Source organism: Pinus tabuliformis, chromosome 3_2 (assembly GCF_031772625.1).
Source record: "Pinus tabuliformis cultivar Carrire ecotype Pingquan chromosome 3_2, CPIR1, whole genome shotgun sequence".
NCBI lineage: Eukaryota > Viridiplantae > Streptophyta > Pinopsida > Pinales > Pinaceae > Pinus > Pinus tabuliformis.
Window position 1 is genome coordinate 624,355,810 of NC_142302.1, and position 13,683 is coordinate 624,369,492.

The window sequence follows — 13,683 nt, forward strand, 5'->3', positions numbered from 1 at the left end:
CCCCATAAGGATAGAGAGGTGGCTAATCTGGTGAAAAATGCCCTTATAAGAATATTTCCATTTATCTACACAGGGAGGTAAAGGAAGAATTTGCCAGTTTTGCTACAAGATTAGATGATTATGCAGATAAATCAACTTTGGAGGAGAGAAGCACCATGAATCCAGTTAGGTGGTGGATTTGTCATGGTGCAAATTGTGTACATTTGCAAAGCCTTTCCATACGTGTTCTTTCACAAGTGGCAAGCTCTTCATCAACAGAAAGGAATTGGAGCACCTATGGTTTTATTCATTCTGTGAAGCGCAATAGGTTGGGCTCACAAAAGGCAGAGGATCTTGTTTATGTTCACTCCAACCTTCGCCTTGCATCTTATAGGGATCCAGAATACAACAATGGTCTTTCTAAAGAATGGGATGTGGATGCAGAAAGTCCTGATTTTTATCTCTCTCTTGCTGCCCTGAATATTGAGGTCCATCTAGAAGTGGATTTGGCCCATCATCTTCTTCAGCACCACCATCCACTGTTGAGCATGCTTTTGCTTCATTTTTGATGAGGATTATGATGATGAGGATTAGTCTTTTGTCTTTATAGTTTTTGCAGCCTCATAGTCTTTATTGTACTTGCAGCGTCAGATATATAATAAACATTGATTTTGAGATTTGGATATATAATAAAGGTTGATTTTGGATATGCTGATATTGCTATTTTTATTTTGTGATCATTCATGAATAAATGTGATGTAAATTTAATCATAATGTTTAAACTTTAAATGTAATAAATTATAATGTATCATGTATGCTTTATGATTGCACATAACATTTCTTAAATGTCCTAAATTCTAATATATATATATTGTGTTTCTCTGTTTCCAAAATGGGGGGGGGGGGGGGGGGGGGTCATGTTTCGTACTCGTGCCAGTTTCGGAAACTCGTACCCGTTTCCCCGTTTCATGCAACTTAGGAATAGTATTTTGACTTGATGATATTACAGATGGGTTGAACCTGGCAATTCGTTTGTTTACCCCTTAGATTACGGATCTAGTCATTTGTACTTGATAGGAGGGTTCTTACACATTGGAGATTGAGCTATTGAGCCATTTGTAGGTGATGCCCTAGCTTTGAGGACTACTTTGACATGTGATCACCATTTATGAGGGTCTATTTCACCTCTTAGTGGGTTGATCTATCATTTTAGGTATTATGAAACATATTTTCAAGTTTATTGATGGGATGTCGCACCTATAGGAACCACATGTGCCATTTGGAGGGGTTTATTGCACATATTTTGAGGAGCATATAGTGGAGCAATCTTCTTGGAGAGATTTAAAAATGGTTGTTGTAGTTTATTGACATGGTTAATCACCTTGATGTCCTTGTTTGATGGGGACAATTTTTGGGAGATTGAGATATGTGTTGTAATGTTCCAAAAAGGAAATAATAGTGCTAAATAAGCAAAATACACATACGACATAGAAAAATTTAGAGAACAATTAAACACCCATAAAATTACACCAAAACTATGCCAAACCTAGCCATTTTATTATCAAAGGAGAGTACAATTGTTAAAATTGGCAACTAGGCCAAACTCCATGTGGGTCATCTTATTTATGGCAGTTGATATATTTATTGGATCCCTCTCATCGATAGGTGTAGGATTGACCTAAAGATCATCCGATTTCGATAATTATTTATGGAATTATGAATTTATTTGTATTATAAGACTAATTGTCAAGTCGGCTAGCATATTATGTAGGCTCCGAAGCCCAATAGTCATGTCCATTTGTTGACACCTAATCCTTGTGATTGGGCAAATATATGTAAATAAATAAATGAGAAATATGAACAGTCATCGGGAGATGAACTGAACAGTCTCTCCCTCATGTATATAATAGACCTATCTGATGGAATAGAATATACGAATCAGTTTTTGCTTAATGGAGTTACTGCCTGGCCTGACATGGTATCAGAGCCAGCTCCTTTTTTTTTGCTCTTGTGCCTTGTAACTCCCTTATCTGCTTCTCTGCTCTCCATATAATTCAGTGTCTGAGTGCCTGTACGCCTGTCTGACACTGCCTGCGTTCTGTCTGCCATTACCTGCGCTCTCTGTCCATAAACGCTCCATTTAAAAGCGCTGCTCCATACAAAGCCTGCTCCGTACAATACACTGCCATTACCTGCCTATCAGTTGTCTGACCTTTTCTGTCAAGCCTGATATCCTGTGTAAACACACTGCTCCGTTGAACGCTGGAGGAAAAGAACGCTGTCACATTGAAGAACGTTGCTTCGGTGGAAAACAACACTGCTCTGTTGAGTCTGTCCGCATGGCTATCTGATTCTTCTCATTCACGTGATCTGGAATCTGTAGATTCATATTCGAACAATAGTAGCCTTAAGGTAATTCAAAGGGCTTTCTCTAAAAGCGAGCAAAGCCACGGGAATTCCACATAGGTCACATTTTCTTGGTAATCTCCATTGATGGAATCTACCGTCTCAGATCTGATGAAGTTATTAAAAGGACATGAATTGTAAATGATTGACGTCTATGAATTTCTGTAATGGTTAAAGAAAATGATTATGAAGCTCGGCTCAAGTTGTCTTTCGCTGTTACAGTTATTGTTAATACGCATATAGTTTTTCAATGAGGGCCTGCGGAAATGGTGTGATTTGAGGGGAGATGCTTGATAGGTTATTGCCCGAAAGCCTCCGTATTTTCTGCCGCTCCTGCGTGTTGAACTCCTAAACAAAAAAAATCGGTTCATATTTTTATGCAATGTTGAGAGTTGCACCTATCAATAATCCTCTGCGCCCTTTTGGTTGAATAATATTAATTTTGCGGAATACGCTGTATGATTTGTTGGTTGGCAACAGGTGGGGAGACAACATGGCTATGCGTGGGTATGGACGGGACACGCGCTTTGTTTTGGCCATATTTCTGTAATTTTCACCACAGTTTTTTATGATTGTATCAGCGCAGAGGCATTAAGGTTAAAGGAGTAATAGTTTATCTTTGTGTGCTAAATGTTGAGACTGTGAAGATGTTTTCCTTATTTTTCATTCTGGATTTAAGGAATACAATATATTGATAATGGTGCAGTGAGCAGTTCCTTTTTGTCAAGGGCATGGATGCTTGATATATCGTATGAAATAAGGTTGAAAATACAAATGGTGATATTCTATATGGATAAAATATAGTTTTGCTCTTTGCTAGCTGAAGTATTTTTTTACACCACACAGATTTTTTGCTACCAGAAGTATTTTTCTATCAGCAGAAATAATTTTTTTACAGAATGCATGCAATCATATCCATGGTGGGAATAGTTCTCATTGGCAAGGAGAACTATCCTGAATGGTCTCGGATGATAAAATACACCCTCATTTTCAATGAGTTGTGGAAAGGAGTGTGTGTCGGAGAAGGAGACAATGACCCAGTACAACCTACCTCAGACAAAGAGCTTGTCATTTGGGAAAACAAAAACAACAAAGCTTATGCATTAATTGCGGCATCTGTAAATGAAGAGGTGATTCGCCATATTTTGTCATATTCAACTGCCTTTGAAGCCTTACAAAAGCTGAAAGAACTCTATGACTCACATTCTGCTCTTGAAGTTGTCCAACTCATGATTAAACTCTTCACTCTTGAACTGCAAAATAATGATCCTCTTGCTCTTGCATCTGAAGTAAAATCTATAATGCATGATATCAAATCCACTAAGGTTGAATTGGATATTTCTCTCATCGCTTTTCTCAAGGCACTTTATCCTACTTACTCCAATTATCTTGAGTCATTGCAAGCAAATGGAAATCTCAAAGATATAACCTTTGAATCTCTTGTGAAAAAGTTTGCTGAAAGAGAGAAAGCTTTTGGAAAGAAGACAACCCCTGAATCTTATGAAGAGACTCTGTGCCTTGCTCATAAAGAAAAGCATCCTCCTCAAGATTCTGCAAGAGGAAGAGGTGGACGAAGAGGAAGAGGAAGATATTTCAGAGGCAGGGGGGGTAGACATTCTCAAGGAGAAGGCAGATTTTCACTGCATTCGCTGCAAAAGAAATGGATCACATGATGCCTCTACATGCAAACTACCATGGGACAAAATTGAGTAGAAAAGAAACCAACAAAAAGGTAAAATTGATGATTCAGACAAAGGTAAAGCACCTGAATATGCTCACTATGTTGTGGCACAATGTAATATTGGTGTAAACGAAGATTTATTTAATGCTTCACTTGCTTCCTGGAAAAATGATTGGTTGCTTGATTCAGGAGCAACCTGCCACATGACTCATAGAAAAGAATTTTTTGAAGATTTCACTGACAATGTTGATGGAGCACTATACTTTGCAGATCAATCAAAAATCAAGCCATCAAGGCTTGGCACAATTAGGCTTAAACTGCTTGGTCTTCCAGACTTTCTTCTGGATCATGTTCTATATCTCCCACAGCTCAAGAGAAACTTGCTGTCCTTGGTCCACATCCGCCAGCAAGGTCACTCCATTCATATGTTTGATGGCAAGCTTGAGGTAAGAAAAACATCTAACCACTCACTTATCATGAGGGGAATAGAAGAAGAAAGGCTTCTCAAACTGCAAGGAGCATCTGCTCATGCACAACATTTCTCATATAATTCTCATCATGAAGAAGGCACACTTCCATCAAGTTTATTATGGCATGCTAGATTTGGACATTTGAACTATGACAATCTCCGCTTATTGAAGAAAAATGGTGTTGCTGGTTTGCCTACAATTCCTAGGAAACTTAAGCAATGTGATGCTTGCATTCTAGGAAAGCATAGCAAACTGTCTTTTCATGATTCACATTCAAGAGCACATAGGAAACTTGAACTCATTCATTCAGATTTATGTGGTCCAATGCCTGTTCCTTCTGCAAATGGAAATAAATATATCATGACATTTATTGATGACTACACCAGAATGTGTTGCGTTTATTTATTGAAGAACAAATCTGATGCTTTTCAAACATTCAAGAATTTTCATAAATGGATTGAAAATGATGCACAATCTCATATTGGGTCTATTCGCACTGATAATGGAAAAGAATACACATCAAATGAATTTGAAAACTATTTTCGCCAACATGGGATCAAACATCAAACAACTGTGTCTTATAATCCCCAACAGAATGTTGTAGCTGAAAGAATGAATATGACAATCTTAAATATGGTACGATCCATGCTCTTCTTCAAAATGTAAAAATAATGTTTTGGGCTGATGCTGTTCTATGTGCTGCATATATAAAGAATAGATGTCCATCTAATGCTATAAGAAACAAGTCTCCATATGAAATGTGGTATGGACATGTTCCTTCGGTAAAGCATCTCAGGGTGTTTGGTTCCACCTGTTATGCTTTGATACCAAAGGTACATAGAAACAAATTTGGTGCTAGAAGTCGTAAGTGTATCTTTCTGGGGTATTCAAACACCTCCAAAGCATACCGTCTCTATGATGAAGTAAATAAAAAGTTTGTTGTATCTAGAGATGTAATTTTTCTTGAATCATCCAAAACTGACAATGTTGTTGAGCGGCAACTTGATTGCTTGGATAGATTCGCAAAAGCAAAATCATTTCAAGAATTTGATAATTAGATTCCACATCTTGAAGGGGGGATTCCTATACTAGATGAGCATGTGGAATCTTCTTCTGAAAAACACTCTCCCCCGCATGAAACTCCAACAACGGATGACGATTTAAGTGATGTAATTAATAGAATTGGGAGACTCAATCTTGATTCAGTCCCAACTCAATCAACGGAGCAACCTGGACCATCTAAAAAAGGTCCCCCAAAATTGGGTGACAAAGATACTTGAAAGTGTTCATCCTGATGAAATTGGAAAGACAGGGACCAGAAATTCAAACCGGCAAAATGGAGGTGATGTAGATGACTCTAATTCACCTGTTGATATGGATGTTTCTTATGATTGTGGATTGAACTTGTCTACAGATTTTGAACCAACTTCCTTCAAAGAAGTTGCTTCTCATGATGAATGGAAAGAAGCGATGCAAAAGGAGTATGATGCCCTCATAAAGAACGACACTTGGAACCTGGTTGATCCTCCATTAGGAACCAAACCAATTGGCTGCAAGTGGGTCTACAAGAACAAGTATAAAGCTGATGGCTCACTTGACAAGCACAAAGCTAGGCTTGTGGCAAAAGGTTTTGTACAGAAAGAAGGGGTCGATTATGAGCCTTGAATCAGGCTCTGTCTCCTGGAGATCACGCAAACAATCAGTTCTAGCAGATTCCACAGTAGAAGCAGAATACGTGGCAGCAGCTGAAGCAACAAAAGAAATTGTGTGGCTCAGGAAAATTCTTGAAGATTTGTAGGTAAAACAAGTACAATCAACTCCACTCATGATTGACAATACCTCTGCAATAAAGTTGGCCAAGAACCCAAAGTTCCATGATCGAACGAAGCACATCAATACTAAATATCATCTGGTTCGATATCATGTTGAGGCCAAAACAATCCATCTCCGTCATTGTTCCACAAATGAGCAAATTGCAGATATCTTCACCAAAGCGCTTGGAAGAGAAAAGCTTGAATGACTCAGAATGATGCTTGGACTCACCAACATCCCTTCAGATTAAGGGGAGGGGGGGAATGTTGACACCTAATCCTTGTGATTGAGAAACTTTATGTAAATAAATAAATGAGAAATAGACCTATCTGATGGAATAGAATATACGAATCAGTTTTTGCTTAATGGAGTTACTGCCTGGCCTGACACCATTCATCATCTACGTTTTTGGTATAAATAGATGAGGATTTGATGTCATTTGGGACACACTCTTCATGCGATCTCCTCTCCACGTCATGGGTTTTTGGAGAAGGAGAACACAAGCCTAGTATGATGCCCTCGCTGCAAATGATGCCCTAATTCGTCGCCAAGGAGACACAATCAACGTGTGGATGTTAACGCTGGGTTCAATACACAGTCAACGTGTGGGTTATACGTTTTCATATTCACGCGCTAGTATATACACACATCAAACGCTGTCATAAATGCTTCTCATGGATACACGCACCAATGCTGTCATAATGCAGTCATGATACACATCAACACAGTCAAGATACGCTGCTCGTGGAAGTAGATATGCATATACGCAGTCTTACGTAGGGCATATACCAGTCACAGTTATACGCATATATGCAGGGCATATATCATTGTCACAAATACGCATATACACAGTCCTACGTAGGGCATATATCAGTCACAGTCATGCGCATCACAGTCATAGTCATATACGTATATACGCATATCATACATATATACCATTGTCATAGTCATACACAATATACGCAGGTCATACGCAGATATGGAATACGTTGAAATGGAGATAAGAAGCCGCAGTCACATAGAAAGGAGACGCAGTAAGGTTTGATTGCACCTAGGGTTTCGGTGCAGTCACAACCTCGATGCCAGGAGCAATGAATAACGTCATCGCAGTAAAGAAGAGTCTCAGCATACCTATGATCTGAAGGAGGTATCTCACATTCTTTCGTGTGAGTATTGGAGTAGATCCGCTCTATAGGATTTATCATATTGCTTGGCAAAAATGATAAAGGAATGATGAAGTCTCAATAGCATAACAGTGACAAGGGTTACATAATAAAGCAGTAATGAGAATCACTGTCTCAACAAATATACAGTGATGACAAAGGTATATTGCAACAGTCCACATAATGATGACTTCAATGAAGAGCTCATTGACATAATGTAATGACTGTCTTAGTGCATCCATGAAAGCATAGAGATCACAGTGAGTGGATCACGTTGATATGAAGCAACAGTGAAGATCTCTGTAATGATGGCTTCAATGGTGTTGAAATGAGGAGGATCTCAACAGCGATGGAAAAGAGGATTAGAGATCTGGTATATGGATCTCAGTGACATGCAGCAGTGACTTGGAGTATATCATGTTAGATGAGATCATGAATCATGATGAGATCATGGGCAGCATGAAGCATGATGATGGATAAGATCATGGACATGGGCAACATGATGATAATCATGATTATTGCAGCGTGCAGTGGTGCAACAAGTGGACCAGATGCAACACTACGATAGGCGAAGCCATCACCTTGGAGAATCAGTTGAAGCAGAATGTCTTCAACTGATCTCATCGTTATACGAAATGATCTATGCTAGATCTAGATAAGTCAAAGTGTTGACGTCTATTGTAAATGTACTATCTCTCTCTCTCTTTCTCTGCTGAACTTTGAAGAACATAAAAGAAGAATTGATCAAGGGTTTTCCCACACACTGTTGGGTTTGTCTTTGGCTAGCGCCACATCTTGTGTCCTCTTGTCTCGGCTTGTCTTCTGCGATTTATATTCATGTTCTATCTGCAGTTTACTTTATGCTGATGTGATTGCTAATATGGAAAAAGAAATTAAATAAATTGCTCTAGCATAGAACATACCTAAAATTAACAACAATGCATGGAATATGTGCACTTGGCTTGCCAAAGCAAGCTAGACAATCCCAGGTGAGTAAAATGTTGCCTAGATGCAAAAAAAAGATTTCTCCTCAATGTTCTGCGCTGGCCTTAGAAATTCAGCAACTATTGGCTAGAAGAAACCCCTGTTTGAGCCTCCAAAAATGCTAAGAAAATTTCGCTAAATTAACTTGAGCTTGCCACCAAAAACCCAGAAAAACCTAGAAAGGGTTTGGCCTATCTCCAGACCAAAGTCGAACCCACAAAATGGTGCAAATCCCCTAGCTAACTAGCAATTCGCCCTGTTATAAGAATTAGGATTTCAAGACTGAATACCGCCGGAAAGATTCCATAAAATTAGTCAGGGATTCTTATTATCCATTACTTGTTTCAAATAGATGCCATAGAAATTCCAGATTTATCTTTTCAGATAGACCCCGACCTACTGAGGTCCATTTCTAAACAAATCTTGGCATAGGAAGTGAAAATCCATGTCTTCTTGTCTGTATGCAGAGGAAATTATGAATGGAGTTTCGTATTTTTATAAGTTTATGGAATGCCCAGAAGTGCAAGTGACAGTTCAGGAGCCTTGGCCAAACTAGAACGGGGAGAACCAAGGTATTGGGATTAGCTTATAGAAAGTCCAGGAATCATGAATAATCCAGTTCTTCCCAATAACCAGGGTCCTTTCTTTTTCAAGGCATCTTCTATCGTTACAATCATTAAATCTAATAATGAAGAAACCTCTTGAGCAGAGTTTATGGGTGAGGTGATTTTCAATAATATTGGCCCACATTCAATTTGTCTTGTTAGAAAGGTCATGATTGGCTGTCTAGAAACTGCCAACCTGCAAACTAATTCTCTTTTGGGGAGAGCTTGAAACGATTTTATGTATGATCTGAGCTTAACTCCAAGGTTGAAGTAAGCTGTGTCTTCTCTATCCACTGCTTCCAGACACTTTTTGGTTGGAACTGAATTTCCTGTCTCCCCTGCATAATGCCTAAACTGGTGGTGCTGTTCTCTGTTTGAGAATGAACCCTGCAGAAATGCTTCAAAGGATGCTGCTCACTTACTTCCTACAGTCATTGCATTAGTGTTTGACCCCTCTTCACATCTCCTTTGTCCAGTTTAATGGAGGCCTCCAAATCTGTGAAATCCTGTTCTGTCAGGCACAGTTGGCTTTCTAGTTTGATATTCAGAAAAAAAAGGTTTGATGTAGTTGATAGATAAATATATCATACATCCATAGATACAGTTATTGTATTTGGCACCATAGAATTCAGACATGAAAATTGATTATTACTGAAAGCTCAGAGATTTGGGTTTGCATGGTTTTTGACTGTTGCTATATTTTGTCAATTCAGTGTTTTTGCTAATTTTGCTTTTGTAGACGGTTCTTCTGTATTTCTTTGCTGTATTATTGGTTGCTCCAAATGCACTAGCACCAAATATTTATTTATTTTGATGTTGATGCCAGTTGAATATATATATATATATATATATATATATATATATATATATATATTGTACTGCTACTTTGTATCACCCTTTTTAAAATATGTATGGGCAATGAATCTTTCAGGTTTCCAGAATGCAAACTGAGTAAAGAAGACTGGGGATTCGAGAGAGATGAGTAGGCTGTAATGGAAGATGCATGAATGTACCAACCTGAGCTTGTGCTAATATGTCATTGGAGTATTAACCTTTAAACCTCTAGATAATTCGTTATCATAATGTTTCTTTCTTCCTCAATTATGTTGGTTACTGTGAAAGAGAGCTATGTCTATCTTTTCTCAGATGACCTCACGTTAAATGAGATATATGGTTTCTGTAATCTGCCGTCTTTTATTTCAATGTAGTTTTAAATATCAATCCTTTGACAAGTAAATTTGAATACTCACTCCTGTTTCATGGTACTTCTACAAATAGTTGTTCTAGTTTTCTTTCTTTGTCATTTATATCTCTTTAACATACATACGCTTACAAATCTCAATACATGTACAAACCTACAATCTCTCATCCTATGTTGCAGGAGATATGTTGTAAATGTTTAGTGTACTATACTTTATCAGTTCTTTCTTAGACAACCTAGTGCTGTTTTAATTTGGCATATAACATTAATACATGCACGCAATATTACAAGGTGTCAGTTGAAGAAAGAGAGAGTTGATCATATAATTCGGTAATTTCAATAATGTACGTACATCATAGGTCTCATGAGAGAGATGATCCTTGAAGAAAACTAAGTCCTTTTTGTTTCTTACAGATACCATGGATGCTTATATGTGTTAAGTTCTTTACTGAATGATGCAGAAGCAGCTGTATGTCTTTTAGTAGACAACCTGTGTCTCTTCTGTGACCTGCAATCCCTGCAGAAAACAGCTAGTCCATGCTACAACGACCAATTCTCAATGAGTCAACAACTTATTAACTGTATGTGACAGAAATAGTACAAAATTCAACAGCAACCAGGCTTAAAACTCAGATTTGTAATAATGAAAAAGTACAAGATAAACTCCCTAACAATTAGTTTCAACTATCTACATTCTCTTCCCTGCACTTTCTACCTCTGCCTATGCTCTGTTAGAGCTATTATATTTATACCATATACTTATGCAATAGCTACAGCTACAGACATTGTAAATATACTTTTGGCTTCCATGCTTCCAGTTGTTTAGCTTCTCTCTGTGTCATTTTATCTTCCATTATCTCTCTCTCTCTCTGCATATAAACACGTCATAACTTTGGTAGCTGCAATCCAATTCTGCTTTGTGTCATGGAGAACTCTAATTTAATTCTGTAGTTCACATCCCTCCCATAATGTGTCTTTGCATTATCTTCCCCTAGCTTGAAAAAAATCCATGTGTCCTAATTCAGATTCACATTGCAGATTGAGCCACTTGTACAGTGTACTATATCAGTTCTTTCTTAGACAACCTAGTGCTGTTTTAATTTTTCATATAACATTAATACATGCACACAATATTACCAGGTGTCAGTTGAAGAAAGAGAGAGTTCATCATATAATTTGGTAATTTCAATAATGTACCTACACCATAGGTCTCATGAGAGAGATGATCCTTGAATAAAACTAAGACTGCATGAAAAATAAATCTTGTGGCCGAATAGCCTTATAAGTTATTACGGTATAAGTTGCATCATTTATTACTAACTCAAAAGGTCCAAGATATATAAATTAATATACATTACTAATATGACCATTCGACTGCATACATTCAATCACCATCTAATAATAGACTTATTTGAAACCATACCATGCTCATCTATAAACTTTATAAATTCATTTGGACGGAGAGGCTTTGTAAGAATTTTTAGAGTCTGCCCTTGAGTTCACAATACTGTAATTTGATCTCTCCACTATCTACAAGCTTCTGAATATAATCTAATGAACCTCCATATGCTTTGTCCGCTTATGACACAGTGGATTTCCTGCCAACTTCAACACACTTCCATTTTCATAATAAAGTATAAGTGCTAGATTGTTCTATTCACAAATCAGCATGTATTATCTGCAACCACATCACATTACAAACTGTATTTTTTGCCAAATTGAACACACTTGTTACAATAAAGTACAGTTATGCTGGATAGTTCTACATTGGAGAATAGCAAGAATTCTGTGATGTCCCCTCTAATTAATTTCACCCAGCGGCTACACCAGTTTTGCAATTTTGTCAAAGTCATGTCAATTTTGATGTTTTGGGTGCTTAACTTGGGAGAAGTGGGTTAGGAGGACCCCACTTGATTAAATTGGTTAAGGAGGGTCCCAACATAGGAGAAAGAGGGAAATCAAAGTGATAGTGGATGGTGGGGGCCACCCCAAAAGGGGAATACACACCCATTGAGCAAATTCACACGTTTGGAGGGAGACAAGGTGAGGTTGATGCATGGGGCCCACATGGTAAAGGGGGAGCTCAACAATAAATAGGGGAAAGATGGATCATTTTGGGGCTTTTTGAACCTTTGACATTTACACCCACCTAGCACGTTTGAGCAGTTGAGCCAAGTCTACAAGTGGTATTCGGCACACGAGATTTTCACGCGAGAATCTCAACCTACCTTTGGTGGACTTCGAGCGCCAGCCCAAGGAGGAGATCTAAATTACTTGGGGATTTGTTCTAGTGGTTTGCTCAGGCAATTTGTGGGATTATTACAGCAGACTGGGCGTAGTAAGGGGAATACACACTTCTTGGGAGAGCTGGTTGTGGAGTAGTGTATTTGTTGGGCTTTCCGGGAGAGCATTGGGCTACTTTTTGCTGAAGATTTGGAATGTTGGTGGGGCATATTTATGTGGAGTTTTTGCTGTAGCTTTTTCACCATTACAGGAGCTGCGTGGGCCTGCACAGAGTCTATTTCTGGGCTACACGTGGGAGTTGGGTGGATGCATATTTGGGGCCAAATGAGGCTGGGATTTGTGGGGGCATCCAGAGGAAGTTTTTGCTAGCATTTAACATCATTTTGCAGGGGGCTGAGAGGTGATATTTATAGGTGGGTCGAATTACCCAGCAGTTGGAGGAGCACGTGGAAATTGGGGCAAATTTGGAAGGTTGGAATTAGGCCCAACCCTTTCTGGATATTTCTGGGTTTATTGAGGAGAGGCCAATATTATTTTGGCAGAATTTTCTGAGCAGTCTAGGGGCCTCAAACATGGAATTCTTTCCTGCCAACAATGCAGATTTCCAGGTAGCACAGAGCCTAGAGGAGGAGTCAATTTCTAGCATTTGGGTACCTTGTTTTTTCACTTACGGTTTGTCTAGCTTGCCTTTGGCAAGACCAGGTGCACTAGTTCATACCAATTTGTTAATTTTAGGATAACATGATATGTTTTATGCTTAGAACAATTTTACTTCAATTTTCTTTATTAGCCCAATATCCTATCCAGTATAGCAATCACATCAACGTGATAGTAAAATGCAATTAGAACATAAACAATAACAGTAGAAGCCAATACGAGGACACAAAATATGGCACCAGCCATGGACAAACCCCAATGTGGGCAAACCCTTGATCAATTCTTCTTATAATTCTTCAAAAGCTCAGCATAGAGAGAGAGTACACTTTACAATATTCACTTGCCCAAACTGATTAGTCAAAACAACAGAAACAGAAAGCCCTAACCTGAAAGTCAACGCTGGTCAACAGGGCTGGAATTGACCTCCAAAACAGCTTGGTCAACTCAGCCTCCAACAGCAAGATAATGCAGCCCAAAACAA

At 38.4% G+C, this 13,683-nt stretch overlaps 1 protein-coding gene across 5 annotated transcripts in view; it reads left to right on the forward strand.

Annotated features, from left to right (window-relative positions):
• LOC149182174 (uncharacterized) overlaps positions 1-13,683 on the forward strand; it is a 176,488-nt gene that overhangs the window by 113,585 nt on the left and 49,220 nt on the right. For 3 of the 5 annotated variants that reach the window (XM_089416785.1, XM_089416784.1, XM_089416786.1), the window contains exon 8: positions 10,032-10,144. In XM_089416785.1, the coding sequence (XP_089272911.1) occupies positions 10,032-10,086 (55 nt within the window). In that variant the 3' untranslated portion in view covers positions 10,087-10,144. The remainder of the gene's footprint in view (positions 1-10,031; positions 10,145-13,683) is intronic. The other 2 variants (XM_089416789.1, XM_089416787.1) reach the window with 2 other exon arrangements.